The sequence below is a fragment of the Mytilus californianus genome, unplaced genomic scaffold, assembly GCF_021869535.1.
Source record: "Mytilus californianus isolate M0D057914Y unplaced genomic scaffold, xbMytCali1.0.p SCAF_5, whole genome shotgun sequence".
NCBI classification, from domain to species: domain Eukaryota; kingdom Metazoa; phylum Mollusca; class Bivalvia; order Mytilida; family Mytilidae; genus Mytilus; species Mytilus californianus.
In genome coordinates, this window is record NW_026262701.1 from 26,968,038 (window position 1) to 26,989,243 (window position 21,206).

General features: G+C 33.4%; 2 protein-coding genes across 2 annotated transcripts; both read right to left on the minus strand.

The window, feature by feature from the left end:
• Positions 1 to 578: 578 nt before the first annotated feature.
• Positions 579 to 13,430, minus strand: LOC127701926 (E3 SUMO-protein ligase RanBP2-like). Its single transcript, XM_052205895.1, has 4 exons — positions 13,202 to 13,430; positions 6,611 to 6,635; positions 2,919 to 3,208; positions 579 to 2,838 (listed from the first exon to the last, which is right to left on the minus strand). Exons 1-4 carry the CDS (start codon positions 13,364 to 13,366, stop codon positions 1,156 to 1,158), a joined length of 2,163 nt encoding a protein of 720 aa, XP_052061855.1. The 5' UTR covers positions 13,367 to 13,430; the 3' UTR covers positions 579 to 1,155.
• On the minus strand, positions 13,393 to 16,771 carry LOC127702719 (E3 SUMO-protein ligase RanBP2-like). The gene is made up of 2 exons (XM_052207024.1): positions 16,089 to 16,771; positions 13,393 to 14,291 (listed from the first exon to the last, which is right to left on the minus strand). Exons 1-2 carry the CDS (start codon positions 16,573 to 16,575, stop codon positions 13,393 to 13,395), a joined length of 1,386 nt encoding a protein of 461 aa, XP_052062984.1. The 5' UTR covers positions 16,576 to 16,771.
• Between the last annotated feature and the right edge of the window lie 4,435 nt (positions 16,772 to 21,206).

The following is a 21,206-nucleotide window of genomic DNA, read 5'->3' on the forward strand; positions in this document are numbered from 1 at the left end:
CTTACAATTTCTGCCATTTGACATATTTGTAGATCTTTTCATTTTTGCTTATTTCTACCTATTTATTATAGTTTGTCAGATAATAGTAAATCCAAAAATCGTCATTAAAGGCCGATAACTCCAATAAGACGATTTCAACCACGTTTGCTATTTAAAGTTTCTCTCTATCTACTAGTATTTAATTTATAGTATTTAAGATATTAAGCAAACACGCAAAAATTGATAAAACTCGTCAATACAGAGCAATAATGAGTCGTCTGGCGAATTCAAATATGTTGACTTATTTGTAAATCTTGTCTTGCTAATCATTTTATCATTTAAGTTTCTCTCTATCTATTACAATTCTCATTTTAAGATAATAGGGAAAAAAAAAAAAAAATTGTCATTTAAAAGCAATAACTCCTGTAATAAGTCGTCTGAAAGTTTTATATAGTCAATAAATAGATCTAATATTTTGAACACTTCTACCCCGTCAGATTTTCTCTATTTGTAACGGTTTCAAGATCAAAGACAATTCTTGCATTTTACTCCAATGTTCTATTTTTAGCCATGTTGACTATGTTGATTTGCAGGCGGGGACATCGGACACATTTGTAAAACTAGATACCCTTATGATGAATGTGACCGAGTTTGGTTAAATTTGGCCCAGCAGTTTCAATTGAGGAGTTTTTTTGTAAAAGTTAACGACGACGATGGACGAAGGACGGCAAGTGATGAAATAAGCTCCTCTGGTCCTTGAGCCAGGTGAGCAAAAAATATAGTTACATAATACTTCTCGGTCTCTTGTGATATTTTGTCTCGTGCGCAATTTATCAAAAGCTGCAAAAAAATCTTAAGAGGATAAATAATTGTATTGTGTCATAAACTCTTTTAAAGTTCTAACTTACGATCATTTTTAAATCTATATTTACTAGTATTTGAAAAAAGAGCTATTAATGGCATGATAATTCAAACTTTGAAGTGATTTATTATTTATCTGCCGTGAAACTTTTCTAAAGATATTATATTGTACAGACATTCAATCAGCCCTTTTTACATATCAGACAAAATATCTCAATGTTAATCTATGAAAGTGTTTAATGCAAGATACAAACAAATTTCGATTAAATTCCATATCTCTTAGGTCTAATTGGCAACATACTATTTAATATTCTACTATTTAACTAAAATTTTAGATTTGGCAGGTGATTTTTTCCCCGGTTCGTAATCCTCGCAACCAATACACCCTGGACAGGATGGTTTCTTCTCATATAAATAGAAGTGGTCAGGTAACACAAACTTTCTTGCCATTGTTATTTGCTCCTTTGTAGCTTGCTCTTCTCTTACAAATTCAATACCATCATTTCTATCATCAGAATCCCCAACACTGCTTACTGGTGATTTCTGGGTAGTGACAGAGGATTCAAGTTGTACTTTGGCATCGTCAAATGCCTTTTTGAAGCCGGTTGCTATTTCTTGATTTTTGAACTTTACAGCTAATTGTTGCATTGTAGGTTCGTCGTCACAGAAATCCATAGCAAACCAAATCCATGCTTTTCCATCAGTTTTTGGCATAGGTTTTAACTCTAATTCCTGCGTTAAATAATGCTTCAAACAGATTTTATGAGTTTGCGCTCGACGCATCAGAAGTCTAACTTTTCCACTTTCTTTATGTTTGGAGATTTTGATGTCACCCAGTCCGCGTTCTTTCCATTCACCATCAACAAATCTAAACAGTTTAGTACGATGTTGAAATAATACTTCTTCGTCTTCTTCTCCAGTGACAACATCAACAGCACTCGGCAGTTCAATAATCGGTTCAAAATGAATGTGACCATCATCTCCGTCTTTATTTATATACGTACCATCAGCATCGGTGGGTGGAGACTTTGGACCTGCGTCTTTTGATGGTGACAATGTAAAACTGAATCTACCCCTACTCTTTCCTGGTGTAGCAGATGGTAATGTAAAGTTGAAACCTTTGGCTGCAGCATCTGGTTTATTTTTCTCTGCATCTGATTTTGTTGTTGTGAAAGTATAACTAGCGAAGGCTGGTTTTGATTCAGATTTGTCCTTTGTGGAATCAGGTGTAGGGAATGTGAATCCAGAGCCTGCATTAGTATTAGATATGCCAGCTGTTCCAAAAGTGAATACTCCTTTTCCACCAAAATTAAATCCACCAGCGGTACTTCCAAAAGCGGAAGACTTTTCCATTTCTTTTGGTAGGTCTTCCTTTTTAACTCCTGGCTTCAACGTACCACATGCAGGACATTTGAGAACATCACCATTATTTGAAACAAGGCAGCCATCACATTTCCAGGCACCCTCTTTAGGTTTAAACAAATCACCAAATCCTTTCTTTCCCTCCTTCTTTTCATGTTGACCTGATTCTTTAGCCTCCTCTTTAGTAACTCCTTTTCCACCAAAGTTAAATCCACCAGTGCTGCTTCCAAATGCTGAGAACTCTTTTGTTTCTTTTGGTAGGTCTTTCCTTTTAACTCCTTGCTTCAGGGTACCACAGGCAGGACATTTGAGTACATTAGTATTATTTGAAACAAGACAGCCGTAACAGTTCCAACTTCCTGCTTTTGGTTTAAACTGATTCCCAAATCCTTTCTTTTCATCTTTTTTAGCAGGCTCAGGTTTAGAGATACTTGTTGAAGAAACAAATGTCGTGTTAGGCTTAAATGATACTGGTTTGTTGTTTGTTTCTATAACAGCTGGGCTGGGTGAGGCCGTAGCAATTGGAGCACTGGGTTTAAAGGTAAATATTGAATTGTTAGACTTAGTTTCTCCACCAAAACTGAAACCAGGTTTAGATGTTTTGGGAACGTGAGAACACCTAAAGTAGACTTTCTTGGTTCAGTTGTAAATAGATCTGGCTTTGAAGGTTCAGTTTTCTTGTCGGAAGTGGAAGAAACGGTCTGTCTAAAACTTACTGCTCCTGGTGTTGCTTTATTTTTGTCAGACTCCAGTAATTTTCCCAATTCAAAACAACCACTGAGTGGAGGTTTGTCAGTATCTGCTTCAGCTGTTGTTGTTTTTACTGTAGAAACAGTAGGTCCATCAAAATTGAATCCACTTCCTGCAGCAGGATTAGTACTATCAGCTGCTTTTGTTGTCTGACCAAATTTGATGTCTGCAGCAGATGTTGGTTTTGCCTCTGATTGAAAGGAAACGCCTGCAGCAGATTTTTGATCCGATGTTGTATTTCCAAACTGGACACCTCCTGAAAAAGAAAACATTAACATTATAACTTAAATGAATATGAAACAAAGTGTTAAAAAAACTGTCACCCCATCGTAAGGGAACGACCTTTTGATATTCTGGGGGAGGGGGAGGGAGGGGGGGCTTAAGGATTTTGAAAATAAATAACTCAGCCTTGATAATAACAAAAATGAATAATTTGCTCTGTGGTAGTTTGAAAATAAATAACCTGACTTATAATGTATTGAAAATGAATAACTCGCCAGGTCTTTTGAGCCCTTTTATAAATGCTTTTCTTAAGTATGATATGGCACCAAATTCTTCCAAAGTTCATCTTTTTTCATATTTTTTTCGGAAAAAACTTCCCAAATCTTTTAATAATACAATGTATAAATATTAATATACTTGAAATGTCTGAAAATGGGTTTCATTTGACTTGAGGTATATTGCCTCAAGAACATTTACCTCACTTTTATTCCAAGGCCGTAACTACATTGAGGCAAATGCCTCATGTAGGAAATTTCAAAAATCTTGTCTTCATATCAAATTGTTTTTACGGCGAGTGCCTTGCAAGAAGCAAGTTCTGTTCACCCTCTGACGTAGCCCCCGTTTTTCGGGATCCATGTTTCTCATTTATTTTTAGTTTTCAGTGTTATTTGTCTATTGTTTGTCGTTTTGTGCTTAATCTGTTCCCGGGTTTGCCTTTTGTTCATTGATTGCCCTTCATTATTCTCTTAGTGTTGCGTTCCATTTGCAATTTAGTAATTTTGTTTTAAGGACTTTTTATCTAATTTTACAAACTACTTTAAATTGTATCCCAGTTAGGAACTACATCAAGTTGTAATTGAAATGTGTTATAAAAACTTACTTGACATAGTTATATCAATGATAACTTAACTTAATTTAAAAAACCCACATAAATGACAGGTATAAAAGATTTTCTGCAAGCCGAACCCCCCCCCCCCCAAAAAAAAAAAACAAAATCAAAGAGCTAATTGCTCTGAAGTGGAAGAAGATGCATAAAAGGTAACTTGAACTAGATATAATTGAGATGGGAGCCATCTCTGTGGGCCCTGCTGTGAATAATGTGTGGTAAAAAATTTGTATCTTTATCATTGGACATGGAGTTGTCAACTGAAACCAAAGTTTTTGACCTTGACCTTTGACATAAGAAGTTGTACATAAATTATGACATACCCTCTGGTGTTGGTTTATATACATATCAAGTATAAACTTTGAAATCATAACGGTTCTCAAGATATAGAGCGGACACGATCTTTACCATAGAACATAGGGTTGTAAACTAAAACCAAAGTTTTTGACCTTGACCTTTGACCGAGGAAGTTGAACATAATTATGACACACCCTCTGGTGTTGGTTTATATACGAGCTAAGTATAAACTTTGAAATCATAACGGTTCTCAAGATATAGAGCGGACACGATCTTTCCCATAGGCCATGGGGTTGTCAACTAAAACCAAAGTTTTTGACCTTGACCTTTGACCTAGGAAGTTGAACATATATTATGACACACCCTCTATTGTTGGTTAATATACATGTAAAGTATAAACTTTGAAATCATAAAGGTTCTCTAGATATAAAGCGGACACAATTTCTTAAGGACGGACTGACTGATCACTATAGGGCATCCGCCATTCGGCGGGGCCCTAATTACAATAAAAGCAGCCCCTACCAACCCAGCCTGCGTTGTCCCATTATTGCTTTCGACGTATTTTTTTCTTCCAAAAATAATAATACTCATAACTCAACCAAAACTCACTACACTTAACATAAAAATCAGCAAATACTGTTGATTTAAATTAAATTTTCTATAACTAAATTCCATACGTTCGTCTCAGCATGGTCAACTTGATGCAATGCAATTATAACAGTAATTGATTTGGTTTCACTTGAAAGTCTTCTGTCGAAGGCAGATAGTTAACTTTAAAAAAACTGGCCACCAAGATTTTAGTCAACTTTGCTTAAACTAGGGTTTTTCATTATAAACATATATTGAAAAATTCTAAAAAATATCCAATGCAGATATGTGTCAGGCCAAGGATTGACTGGTCATTTCAGGTGATGACTTTGCTATGTTATAACGATAATTTAGAGTCAAGCGCACACGTGAATCTGTTAGTGTTTTACACATCAAACGATGCACTGTCAGTTGACAGAATCAAATGTGCGCTTGACTCTTTTAGCATTTCAAACCCGTTCATTTAAAGTGCTTGACCCATATATATATATGATATTTGTTTTTCGTCTAATATTTTTACACAAAAGTCTGAGGGAAGGAATGGCATTTTCCGTCAGGAGTCACACAGCCCTTTTCTGAAATTTTTCATGAAAATAAACTATTGACAGCAACGAATTACTGGTTCCGTACTCGAGCCTCGATAATGTGTGTACCTTAATGACGAATAACGCAATCTAATTAAAATATGGAACTCGGATTTTGTTATACTACATGTATGTAGTATAACGAAATGACGAATAACGGTAACGAGCTGGACTATTCTGTTGTTAAATCCCGTTTTTTATCACTTCTAAAACTTTGAAACGTATTAAGGCAATAAAGGCAATCATTGGGGACATTCCGACAATGACCGACATGAAAACTACGTACTTTCGAAATGGAATCCGTTAACAGACATTAGTTTGTACATTGATATTTCTGTCAACAGACGGTGCATCGTTTGATGTGTAAAACACCAGCAGATTCACGTGTGCGCTTGACTCTTTATTATCGCAATAACATACTTAAATATTCTAACTTTCGTTTTAAAAAAACACATGTTGATTAAAACTGGAATATGACTTAATTGATTGCATTAAAGATCTGAACACAGACGGAAAACTAAATCCGTGTATTTTTACTAGAATCATTGATTTGAAGTCGTACTCTCCACGTATAAACTTGACTAACTCAAGATGGATTTTATGAATATATGACATTCTGTTTATCATTATTTTGAAACTTTCAGATGCACAATTTAATTTCCCATTTGTGCACATGCGCAGATACGTTATCAACGTGGTTCTGAATTTCGAGAATTTATACCATATAAATATCGGAATAAGTTTATTAAACTTTAATACCCATAATATTATTATTTTTGATAATTGCATGGACGTATAAAACGTCCTTGATAAAAGCAGTCAATATAATACTTCCACGATAAAAGTAAGGAGAAGGAACCCAGGGTGAATGTACTCTATGGGGATGAACTCAGGGCGAACGGAGCAAGGGCGAACCGACCCCATACCAAATTCACGCATGCGTACTACAAACTTTACTTTACAGACATCCGGTTACAAGTAAGTAAATAACGTTCATGTAAGATGAGATGAAGTCTAATAATTTACATAAATAAAAGGGTTGATATTAATACATTAAAACATGAGAAATTATAACACTAACGATAGTGATCGTTTTTCAAGCCTAACTAATAAATTAAATGATGCAGATTAGATTATGTGTAAACATCGGTGTCAAGATATGACACGGAAGTTGTTATGAAATTGTAAAGCACAGAAAGGGATAAGGCATACGTCCTGGTGACGGTTCAATGATTTTACAGCCGGCAGTAAAGACTTTCAGAAGACTTGAAGTCTCCTTCCACCAAAAACCAGCAGCCACATACTTAACCATGTGAATTACTTTTTTGCTTTATCCTACATATTGGTCTTTTGATGTTGTCCCTAAAACTAAAAGTATTACACTGAATCTATATATTTTGCTTTGAGACCAAAATATTGTAGAAAAAATAATTAAAACAGAACTTGCGTTTCAAATTAAGAAAAATGTGTAAGGGTTCCGCGGAACCCAGTATCTCGCCTACTTTTGTTGTTAATCGCAGGCTCAACATATGAGGAAAAAAATTAATAAAAATATTCCTCTCTATACTATATTTTGATTGTAAGTAGCTTCTGTCCAAGTTTGGTAAAAATCCAGGATAGTTTATGAATCTAATAAATGTTTTAAAAACTTAAACTGCAGACTGTATGTAATGTTAACTGGAAGAAAAGTCCATTTATAAGTAAAATACGGAAAAAATAGAACAAAATTTTAACAAAATTTCCTTCTAGATACTAAAGTCGAAGGCTCGACAAAAATGATGCAAAATCGTGCATCCTGCGCATTTTCGAGACCCTTTAATTGTCGAGCCTTCGACTTTTGTCGAAAAAGCGAGACATGGCGATCCTACATTCCGTCGGCGTCGTCGTCGTCGTCGTCGGCGGCGTCCACAAATATTCACTCTGTGGTTAAAGTTTTTGAAATTTTATTAACTTTCTTAAACTATCCTGGATTTCTACCAAATTTGGACATAAGCTTGTTTATGATCATAAGATAATATTCAAAAGTAAATTTTGTAAAAAAAAAATCCATTTTTTCCGTATTTTACTTATAAATGGACTTAGTTTTTTCTGCCAGTTAAACATTACATTCACTCTGTGGTTACAGTTTTTGAAATTTTAATTACTTTCTTAAACTATCCTGGATTTCTACCAAACTTTGAAAGAAGCTTGTTTATGATCATAAGATAGTATCCAGAAGTAAATTTTGTAAAAAAAAAAATCCATTTTTTCCGTATTTTACTTATAAATGGACTTAGTTTTTCTGCCAGTTAACATTAACTCTGTGGTTAACGTTTTTAAAATTTTAACAACTTTCTAAAAACTATCCTGGATTTGTACCAAACTTGGACAGAAGCTTGATTATGGTCATAATTAAGATAGTATCCAGAAGTAAATTTTGTAAAAAAATAAATCCCTTTTTTCCTTATTTTACTTTTAAATGGACTTAGATTTTCTGCCAGGAAACAACACATTCACTCTGTAGTTAAAGTTTTTAAAATTTAAATAACTTTCTTATACTATTTTGGATTTGTACCAATCTTGGACAGAAGCTTGTTTATGATCAAATGCTAGTATCTAGAAGGAAATTTTGTTTTCCTCCAGTTAACATTACATTCAGTCTGCATTTAAAGTTTTTAAACATTTATTAGATTCATAAACTATCCTTGATTTTTACCAAACTTGGACAGAAGCTTCTTACAATCAAAAGATAGTATCAAGAGGAATATTTTTATTGATTTACTTCCTCATTTTTATTGAGCCTGCGATTAACAGAAAAAGTAGGCGAGACACTGGGTTCCGCGGAACCCTTACGAATTTTTTCTATAGCTTCTTGGGGCCTTCAGTGGCCCACAAACCCTTTACCGAAAATTTCTGTTTGGCATTACTTTTAAAAGAGGCTAGTTACAGCCCAACTTTAATACCTTGTATGTATGCAATATATGCGGTTGGGAATTCAAAAGATTCACTTCCAGAGGATGATGATTAATTATGATTAAATGGTACATAATGACTTGACTATACATGAATATTATTATTTAAGAATAAATAAAATGCTCCGCTGGGCGCAGCTTGATACGACAGTAGAGGTCGAACCCTGAACAGTTGGGGCAAGTATGGACACAACATTCAAGCTTGATACATCACTGAATTTGGATTGTGATTATATATTTGACACACAGCATAGGTTTCTGACACAGAATCAATGTGGTCTAAGAACTTATAAATTCTTAATTTACATATTGAAACCATATCATTATTATTTGCTTTTATAAATATATCAGAAATAACCAATTTAAAATGGAAAATTTTAAAAGAAAAAAAAAGAAAAAAAAAGGAAAAATAAATCCCCCCCCCAATTTTTTGAACCCCCTTATGATTCATCACCCCCAAACTAAATCCCAGCCTTCCCTTTGGGGTATGGTATCTTGCAGTACAATTTCAGAGAGATCCATACCCTTGAACACAAGTTATTGTCTGTAAACGGGCGTATAAAAATGCTTATTTTTTTCCTCTTTTTGGCCCCAAATTCTTAAACGTTTAGGACAATTACCCCAAAACTCAAACCCAGCTTTCCCTTTGTGATATGGAACCTTGTAGTACAATTTCATAAAGATCCATATACTTACACACAAGTAATTGTCCTGAAACTAGAAAAATGCTGTTTTTTTGTCCCTTTTTGGCCTCTAATTTCTAAAATTTTGAGGCAATTACCCCCAAAATCCATCCCAGCCTTCCCTTTGTGGAATGGTACCTTGCAGTACAATTTCAGAGAGATCCATACACTTGAACACAAGTTATTGTCTGGAAACTAGAAAAATGCTTATTTTTGGCCCCTTTTTGGCCCCTTATTCATAAACGTTTTAGGCAATAACCCCCAAACTTAATTCCAGCTTTCCCTTTGTGATATGGAACCTTCTAGTACAATTTCAGAAAGATCCATACACTTGCACACAAGTTATTGTCAAGAAACTAGAAAAATGCTTGTTTTTTGCCACTTGTTTTGCCCCTTATTCCTAAAAGTGAGGCAATTACCCCCAAAATCAATCCCAGCATTCCCAATGTGATATGGAACCTTGTGGTACAATGTCAGAGAGATCCATACACTAACACACAAGTTATGTCTGGAAGTTACAACAAGAGTGCACACGCTGAAATGTCTCGCCTTCTTTACTAATCATTGATATTATGTTGATAGTCCTAAATATAAAGCTTTATTACAACTGTCACATAAACTTAACATTAACCAAATAAACTAAACATTGACCAATGAACCATGAAAATGAGGTCATGGTCAGATGAACCATGCTAGGCAGGCATGTACAGCTAACAATTCTTCCATACAACAAATATAGTTGACCTATTGCTTATAGTTTAAGAAAAACAGACCAAAACACAAAACTAAACACTGAGCAATGAACCTTGAAAATGAGGTCAAGGTCAAATAAAACCTGCGTGACTGACATATAGATCATAAAATATTTCCATACACCAAATATAGTTGAACTATTGCATATAGTATAAGAAAAACAGACCAAAACACAAAAACTTAACTATAACCACTGAACCATGAAAATGAGGTCAAGGTCAGATGACACCTGCCAGTTGGACATGTACACCTTACAATCATTCCATACACTAAATATAGTAGACCTATTGCATACAGTATAAGAAAAAGAGACCAAAACACAAAAACTTAACTATAACCACTGAACCATGAAAATGAGGTCAAGGTCAGATGACACCTGCCAGCTAGACATGTACACCTTACAATCATTCCATACACCGAATATACTAGACTTATTGCTTATAGTATCTGAGATATGGACTTGACCACCAAAACTTAACCTTGTTCACTGATCCATGAAATGAGGTCGGGGTCAAGTAAAAACTGTCTGACGGGCATGAGGACCTTGCAAGGTACGTACATACCAAATATAGTTATCCTATTACTTATAATATGAGACAATTTAACATTACAAAAAAATTTAACTTTTTTTCCAAGTAGTCACTGAACTATGAAAATGAGGTCAAGGACATTGGACATGTGACTGACGAAAACTTCATAACATGACGCATCCATATACAAAGTATGAAGCATCCAGATCTTCCACCTTCTAAAATAAAAAGATTTTAAGAAGTAAGCTAACGCCGCCGCGGCCGCCGCCGTAGCCGCCGCCGCCGGATCACTATCCCTATGTCGAGCTTTCTGCGACAAAAGTTTCATAGAGATCCATTCACTTAAACTAAAGTTAGAGTGCGAAAACCAATGTGTCTTCGGACGACGACGACGACGACGACAACATCATACCAATATACGACCGCAAAAAGTTTGTGCAGTCGTATAAAAAATGAATTTAGAAATTGTGTGTTTTCAAATATTATAAGTATAAATGTGTAAATAAATTATCCGTCCCTTGTTTTAATGAAAATGAAAAATCATGCTTCAACAGTGCAGAAAATAAAAAAATCTTTCCTTTTAGTCCACAAAAATAAATAATCGATCTAAAACAAATCCTCCTTGCCCCCCTCCCCAGAATATCAAAAGGTCGTCCCCTAAGTAGACATTGACAAACATTTCATGCTCAGTGGGTATGATAAAAATTTTAAGTATGGTTAAACAGGAAGTGACTGTCTAGCACTTCTGAAAACCCCTTAAACAGTACAACACAACTTAATAATGCCGAGACCAAATATCAATCATTACTAAATATAGAAGCTGAATAATAGGGAGATAATGTCCATATGCATGATTGTACTCCTGCTTTAGAAGGACTATATTCACAGTTTGTTGAGAACGTTTAGGAGGCCTGATGACCCCTTACAAGCTTCCTGATGATGCTAAAAGGTACCAAATAATTTTGGAGCCGAAAACGGAGAGAAAATATGGCATGAGTGGAAGGGTGCGCCATCAAGGTGTAAAACATTTTGAACAATGTTTTAACTTTTTACAGCTTGAGTTGATGTTACTGATCAGAATAATAATCTTACACGTTACAGAGATATTTGCGTGTAATTATATGTCCTTTGCTAGATTTATGTCTCTGTGTTTAGACAGTATATAAGACTCTCACATTTGATATTGGACAATGGTGCCAAAATATATAAATCAAATTTGACATGAATTAATGAGTAAACTTTCACTCAGTGATAAGTTTCACAGCATTTCAGTTTGGTGATCTTTCTTTTTTATAGTGAATTCAACATACCAAAATAAATTAGCACATTTCACAAGTTCAAACCCTTGCTCACTTTTTTGTAAATATGTCAAATCTGTGTTTTCCTACTGTAAACCCCCCAAATCATAACCAGGTTTGATGATCATTGCAAAGCCCAGTGGGGAATACTGGGAAAACCCAGGTTTTATTTAGGTTTTACCGGTAATATTGGGCAACACTTGGTAATATGAAATACAGGCCTGAAATTTTTCAAGGATCCACTGATTAAATACAAATGCAATTAATAAATTATGCAATACATAAACGATATTAATATGGAACATTGTAGTTTAATTTAGAAGTTCACTTGTATGACTCATATTATAAAGTGTATAAATCTGAGAAAGTATTGGTCCAACAACTCTAAGACACACATTATGACTCAGAGATAAATGTGAAGAGCTTTCTCGATAAGATTTATATATAATCTCCCTTAAAATTCATTAAATTTCCATTCTGTCTAAATAGGTCAACTATTAACATGAAGCCAAGAATTAAAGTTTTTAAACAAATATACATATATATATATATAAGTCTAGAGATTTGCACAACGATACTAACATAAGATGGTATTATACGAAGATGTTGTTAATAAATCGTGTTGACAAATATTTCGGCTTAACAAATAGCCTTCTTCGGTGTCAATTATTTTAACAATACTGTATGTAACTAATATTGTAAAAACAATTAATCATATGTACATGATGTAAGGAAAATGAATTTTCAGCGATTGCTGCTAAAAAAATGTTAACAAAGCTTTATCATACTTATTAGTTACATCACTAATTGTTAAGATTATAACACAGATTTATTTATATTACTATAATCAGTATTTTCAAATATACAAGTGTCCATGAAATACCCCCTTAGTGTATTTATTAAGCAAAATGAATGTATAACAAATTCAATACACTTAAACACTGCACTTAAATTTTTTTTTTTCAAAGTTTGGATTATTTAAACAAAGCTAGGAATTGAACAAGTACCAAGGTAACACAAATGTGAAATTTTTAATTGTAATTTGCCTGTATTATAGACAGAAAAGGAAGCTATTGAATCTTTGATCATCTGAAAATGACTCTCAATGTTTATCTGTATAACATGCATATATTTGGTTATAATACTATGAAACTATACATGTCTTCACTATTCTGTGTAAAAAATAAGCTTATAAGATCATATTGCCGGTACTGCCCAGCATTACCCATTTCTGGTAGTATTGCCAAGACCACCTAGGTTTGCAACTCTGATCCTATGAACATGAATATTTTTCTGGCTTTCTAAAATTTAGATTCCGACTTAACTACATAACAATTAACCAAGAAAAACATCAGATATTAAAAGTGTTATAGCCTGCATATCTGACACCTAAATTCCTTTCTCTTTGAGTGAAGCTATATTATAACTTAACAGTACGAAACCGCATAATTACTTACCTGATGTGGAATCAATATGTTGGAAGATTTTGAATCTGTCTGTTTAACATCCTCTGGTTTCAGACCTGGCTTCAGTGTTTGACAAGCAGCACATTTCTGAACATCTGATTTATTTGATACCAAGCATGCGGGACACGACCATGATCCCTCCTCTTTCTTGAACATTGAACCAAGTAATGGTTTATTTGTGGTCACTGTTTTAGCTGGCTCTTTTGCGCTTGATTTGATTTTACTTGATCAACTTCAGACTGCAGTTTTTTAAAAGTTGTCTTGAATTTCAAAGCAAGGTCCTCATCTTTGAAACGAACTGCTAATTGTTCTACTTGAATTTCTCCCTCAGAGAAGTCCTGAGCATTCCAACACCATGCCTTTTTAGAAGAATGCATTGGGAAAAGTTTCATTTCTTTAGTAAGGGAATGATTGGCACAAACTTTCAAAACTTGATCTCGTCTCATTAATAATCGAACACGTTGTGTTTGTTCATGACGTGAGAGTTTCAAATCACCAGTTCCTCTTTCCTTCCACTGTCCATCGTCAAATCTAAATAATGTTGCCCGTTCATAGAAAAGAACCTCTTCTTCCTCTTCTCCTGTTTTTGTTTCAACAAGATCAGGCAAATCTATGACTGGTTTGAAATCAACTTTAGGTTCATATTCATCTGTACAATCTTTTGGTGTAGATTTTACAGGACTTGTCTCCTTTGATGATTTACCAGCAAAAGTATTTTCTTTTTGATGGGATGGAAATATGAACCCAGCAGAACCAGTGGTTGTTAACGCCTTCTGTGTTGAGGTAAACAAATTCTGACCACCTCCTGGAGTAGTCGATGACCCTTGTCCAAAACTGAATGGAGACTGAGTACCTGTTGTAAAAGGTTGTTGTCTAAAACTAAAGGTTCCTTTTGGCACTGAAGAACCAGTAGCAACAGAAGTAACCATAGAACCAGGATAAGCTAATGGTTTGTCAGGTAATGTTGAAGCAGATAGGAGACTGTCTAACAGTGGTGAAGTTGTTGGAGATGCACTGAATGAACTTTTAGTTCCAACATTTTGTGCTGCCAATGAAGTACCAAATATAGGTCGATGCAACTCTGAAATGAAGATAAACTTATATCAAATGTAAGCAGAAATTGGCAAATTGCTTACATCCAATGTGGATGCATTACGAGTCAAAATTTCTTTCTTAAGGATGTACTTAGGTGAGGTTTTGGAACAAGTGTCAAATGTTCGGACCTCTTGGTATTTTTCCATACAATAGAAGGTAAAACATTTTGCCCCATAACACCTATTTATCTTTTAGCATAAGACTTAATAGCTCATAAAAGGTCATTTGACAAAATTTAAGCAGATTCTTGATTTCCTTTCTTTTGATTTGAGACCCAAATAATACTAATGCAAATATAAGGTAAAACTCCGCGTCAGCCTTTTCCCGCCATATTTTATAAATCAAATATCTCGAAAAGGAGCTCCATGACCTATCAATATGTTTAGCTTATTTTGATCCTTAACTTATACTCTTTCAGCTTAAAGTATCAATTTTGATTTCTTGATTCATCTAATTTTACCTTAGATCACCTAAGTACATCCTTAACGAGGGAAGGTAAACCATAATTTCATCAATTGGTAAAGTTTTGTTGTTTGTCTTACAACATATATATAATTTTAGATTTAAGAGATTTTTTTTTCCTAATTTTAACTTTGTACTTTTGTGTGCCTTTTGTTGGTCCATTGATCACTATCAACAGTGGAATGAATATTTTGATGTTTTTTTTTATTTACAGGATTCTTTATTTATAGTGGATCTTTGTTATTCTTTCAAAAATATTTAGAGCTTGACGGTTGACACTATATTCCTATATAGTCCTATCATGATTTTCTTAATAAATGGTTTCTTCTTACAAGTAAGCTATTAAACCAAGAAATCTAAGTGGTGAAGTTAAAATCATCAGTTTGAAAATTTTAAGTACGCCAACAGGAGTTGGTTGACCGTTATGGAATATCTATTTCACAGATGACGACGGATACGTTCTAATTGTTATAGCCACAGTACCGTCCTCTTTTCCAAAAATGAGACCTACCGGGTTTGTACTTACATGAGCAATACGATATGTGCCACTAGTGGAGCAGGATCTGCTTACCCTCCAGGAGAACATGAGATCACCCCCGGGTTTTAGTGTGGGATTCGTGTTGCTCTGTCTTTAGTTTTCTATGTTGTATTTTGTGTACTGTTGTTTGTCTTTTACTCCCTTTCTTTTATGCCATTGGTTGTCAGTTTATTTACGACATATGAGTTTAAATCTCCCTTTGTTATCTTTTAGCTGAGACATCGAGTAACTCATCCTTTACATATATTTTGAATACAGACCCTATCATATATTTGTATCAAAAACTAGACGTATAGCTATATTACGCTATTTCATGAAACTTAAATGGATTTGACAAAATGTCTCGCCCTTATCATGTTTTAGGAAACTTAAAAAGGGACTTATTCCAGCGGCTTATTCCTTCCACTAATTATCACAGTTCTCGAAAAGTGGTGTTCCGAAGGTTTTTGCCATCAAAATTAAAAAGGACCGACACTATTTGGTATCTTGCAATAGAAATAATAGTGATTACCAGCAAAGGAACCTTAAAGATAGCAAGGGGGAAAAAAAATTTCGGAACCATGATTGATTACATAGAAATTGTCCCCCACCACGAGAGAGAGTAACAGGAATTTTTTTTTATCCGTAAGCTAGCTGGCACGTATACTAATGCAATTTTGCCATATTAAAATGAATGTATTATAATTTAATCAATTATTTTTGATCTTTGTCGTTTAAATAATAAATTAAAGATACACTTATTTTCATATCTACCCGTATTTGTAGTATTTTGAAAGTACTTACTGATTTTGATATCTTCTTTTGGGTTCCAAAAATATCCAACTGATTGATTCAAAGATGATTTTTGCACTGAATTGAAAACAGGAATTCTCTCATCTGTTAACAGTTTCAGGAATTTAACTTCGTTACTTATGAATATTTTAAATAAACTGTTCATAAACACGTTAATGGCGTTTGGAATACCTGTTCCAAAACAAATCAAAATTTTGGAACCATCAAATCTGTAATTTCTTAATAGTTGTTTATATTTCTCAATTTGACTAGCTATCTTTTGTGCCTCAATCATTATCTGCACTTCAGGGGCTTTTTCAATGCTTATTTCAAGAGTTTGTTTATATGAAAGAACAGTTTTCTTACAATTCGTACATGTATCCATCCTATCTTCTAAAATATGTTTCTTTTCCTCATATAATTTTTTTAGTTCAGCTTTCTTTGTTATTTCCATTGCTTTTACTTTTGAAATTATATCACTGCATGATATTTCTATCATCTTCTGTTTATCTTCATACTGTGTTTCATTGCTTTGTAAACATTCTGTGTAGTGAGATAAAAGAGTATCAAAATCATTTGATACATGTCTTATATCCACTTTTAACTTTTCAAATTTAGCATCTGTACAAAAACTTTTCGCTTCTTCAATAGTTACAATATTATCACACTTTCTGTGACTTAAAGATACACAAAGTGCAGAATAACTTTAGTTTTTTACAATGCTGAGCACAGATATTTTTGAATGCTTTCGGTATTTTTTCTCCATCTGTTAGCGTAGTTATTGGTTTGATGTCATGATTCGAAGTTGCTTTGTTTGATTTATGATATTTCTGGCAGGTATCACAAAGTGTATCTGAGCAATCCATGCAGATAAACGTTGCATTCGATGTAATATCAAGTCTCTCGCCTGACATGCATAGCTTTTCTGGTCGTGTAACCTTTTCTTTTTCTAATAACCCAATTATAAGGAAGTTTGCAGGTAACTGATCTACAAATTCCCTTGGTGTGCATTCTTTCTTTGGTAACTGAACTGTTGCTCGGCAGACTGGACAGTTTATATGAATGATCCTTTCCTTCCAATTTCCCCAGTATTGAAGTACTGTATGTCAAAATACAACCCTCACAGAAAGTATGTAAGCATGGGACATACTTTGGTTTTGTGAATCTTTCTAGACAAATTGGACAAATTAAAATATCTATCGTCTTTTGAGAGGCAACACATTCTGCCATCTTTGTAAAATTACTGATTGCAATCACCAGATACCAGTAATTGGAAGTTTTCTTTATCCATGTTTACATCTGAAATGGAAATCATAGAGCTCAACCACCACTACTGTTAAAAATCTTTTTCATTGAAAACAACAGTCTTAATTCTATAAACTGTGAATATTTGAGGTTTCTTTAAAGAAAATAATTCAGGAATATTGTCAACTTTGCAAAAATTGATTAAAGAGACGACTGTTGTCATAAAGGCCGCTTTGCTCCATATTTCTTCTTACTTCAAATCTTGGTGCAGAATAAAATTTAAGAAGCTAATACGTACTGGAATATTTGCCAGTTCTTACAGTTGTGTTTTGTTTATCAACTATCTTTTCTTAAATAGTAGACGGCAGTTCTTTGCAAGTCTATTGTTAGACTTGCAATTTAGAGTTTAACATATTATATAGATATTTGTCTATTCTTAAAACTCCCTGTTGAATTTTAGACTTCTTTACATTTTTTTATTGCTGTATTTAGATTGTTGTTTTATTTATTTACACTCTATTTTGTATTAATAGAAGAATTATTATAAAATTACTAATAAAAGTCAACTTGGGTATACAACAGACCAAGATTAGTGTTTCCAACGACTTAAAAACCTAAAGAAGCACACAGTTGTTGGTAAGATCAACAAAAACAGAAGGTATAAAAAGGCCACTTTTTGGCCCATTAAATTCGTAAAATAAAAAAAAGTATAATAGTTTTACAAAATAACAACATTCAGATGTTCATAAAACATATATCGCCCATAAGTATTTTGTCTTTGTCATATTGGCACTACGGCTTCAAACTTCTTACATTTAGTTCAAAACAACAAAAACTGCCACAATAGACTCATTTTGAAATTTTCTCATTAATAAAAAGAATAATCATCAGCTTTAACCCAAAATATATCCTGCGACAAAATGTATTTTACGAAGATGATAATGTGTGTAAAATATTTGCTAGGGTAAAGCTGTTGGTCATATATGTTCTTACCAAAAAACTATGCGCGAAATACCGATTTTAGATCAAATACGTTCATTTTGTCATATGTATGACGTCATAGTGACATCAGACGTATTAATCTATTCCTTTATCAATAAAATTGAATGACTTCTGAAAGGCTTGAACAAGGTTACTATTTTAACAATTTCAGGGGTCAAATAATTGCTCGTATCATACCTCTTCATTATATTACAAAGTTTGACGCTGTAATAAATGTCCAGTAAACATTTTCAAATCATCTGGAAATTAGATATGATACAAAGGTTAAAGTGATATATCGATGATCAGAAAATGAAATGTTTCAATATATTAAACGTATGCATTATATTAAATAAAAAGTAGAATAACAAAAGATTAAACTCCAAGCCCCGTGTCAAATGGTAAAATCAAAAGCTCAAACACATCAAACGAATGGAAAACATCTGTCATATTCCTGACTTGGTACAGCTATTTCCTAGAAAATGGAGGATTAAACCTGTTTTTACATGTCAACATTGTGTTATAATCGTAATCACTATAAAAACAAATAAATATGTCAATAAAGAAAACAAAAAAAGGCATACAGACAAAGCACATAAGCAAAAATGAAAGACAAGAATACAAAAATTACCGTAGCACAATAACACGACGGAGAAATGAATAAGTACCGAGCCACACCAAAAAGATATACCAAAAATGGTCTAAACAGTAAAGGTTAATAATGTACAGAGACAAATAAAAGAACACTACAACACGTAATTAAGATGATAAACAACGTCAGCACTTAGAATCTATACTTCAAGATCATTTGTATTATTTGTGAAGTTGATATATTTATCAACAAGGTCTTGGTATCTTCCTAGAAAAAGGAGGAGACGTTCTTTGACATAACCCTGGTTCATCAACTTTCTGCTAAATTTCATTTAAGGTTTGCAACAATAGAGTCGCAAGAACCGGAATCGCTCACCAGGTAAAAATATACCATTTTGATATTACCCTTTAATGCAAGTTTCTGCAAAAATTTCTTAGAAAAAGAGAGGCGAAGGATACCAAAGGGAATTCTTGTATACACTAGCAGGAATCCATCGAAATTGAACACAAAATCTCAAATTCCTGTTATGATTTAGACCTAAGGAAAATTTCAGTTTTCTCGCAGGCTATCTCAGTTTTCTACAACAAGGTGGTAATAGAATCAGATTGTGGATAAACACATTGCTGGAAGAATTAGTTACAAGAGAAATATTTAAATGTAAAAACAGATGGCTTATTAAAGTACTTAATATTAAGCTTCACTTTTAACATGTTTCAGTGGTATTTATTTTCTAATTTGCATGATAGTACTAGTTAAATAAATCCAACTATTATAATGAATTATAGCTTTACTCGTATTTTAAAATGCCTTTCAAATTTTCTAGGCATTCTGTAAAATCCCTGATTAGACTAGGGATTTTACAAAATAATTGAAATAATTCAGATTTTGTTTTACAGATTCCCTGATTTAATTCAGGAATTTAACAAAATACATATTAGTTTTGCTTAAAAAATAGTTGAAGAAAAAAATCCTACAACAGTTACACTCAACAAGTAACGGTTATTTGATGGAAAGGTATGAATAATGAAATTTGCATTTTGCAGTTTTCCCTTAATAACTGACATACCGTAGAGATATGGCTCAGACAGAAATGTCTTGAAATCATGAGTAAACAAAATTTAAATAAAGTGAGTATAGATATATGTTGGTTCTTAGTGTGAATCTATGATAGGTGTCCTAACAACTGACCAAAGTAAAAATGCATTTTAACAGATGCTTTAATTGTAGAATTTAATTTGATATGATGAGTAAATTTATCTTATAGTAGAGAAATTAACATCAACAGGATACTAATAACAATTTGTTTTAGTTTCAGTTAAATAAACTGTGAAAATGTTTAAGTAGATATAGCATTAACGATACAAATTTTCTGCACCAGGTGCGCATTTCGACAATAAAAGTCTCTTCAGTGATGCTCGAGGCCCAAAATACTTGAAAAATTTATTAAAAAATAAAAAGCTTATAACGAAAAAAGACAAACCATATAGACAAAGCCGGCCAAGGAATGTAGAGCTTTAGATGAGGGAGATATATTCCTTAATCTAAAATAATTTCAAAAATTTTGTAACAACAAATTTTAATACACAATATACTTATTTGCATGCCAGTACTTATGGATTAATTTAGATGATGCACACCTAAATTTGACACAGCTACATAAACTTTATAAATTTCATCTTGTCTGAACTTGGTAAAACTGAAATGCACTAGTATTGTATTCATACAAAAGGTGAATAGGTTGTTAGTTTAGCACCTAACATCGACAGATGCATGCTGAGATAGAGTGAAAACTACATCAGATGAAGAGACATGGAATCATCGTAAAATATACATCACCATTTCAAAGCCCTGTACGAAGGTCTTGTGAGGAAGCAAAATGGTGACTTTCGTTTTTATGTCAATTTTCGTGCCCTAAAAAAGATACCTGAACCACTTTCATTTTAAATTCCACACATGTCTGATTTATATAATGGATATATAAGCTGATGCCAAACCAGAACATCAAAAATGTAAAATTTCAAAATGTAAATTTGCAAAGAATGAAGATAATATTTCGGACATATAATTTCGAAAAATGGAAATAAAGTTTACCCAGAAAATAAGAGAAAGTGAACAATTTCCAAACTCCAAAGATGGCAAAACAAGTTTAAAAATTTCTAGTGATGGCGAATAATTAAAGGAAATTTGTAAAGGACTATGCATGTATTGCTTCACCTTTATCGTTAAACTTCTTTATTGAGGGAAACTATGAGAATTGACTAGACATTGGGATGTCAAAGGGCATTCAATACTTTGAAAAATGCACTTATTTC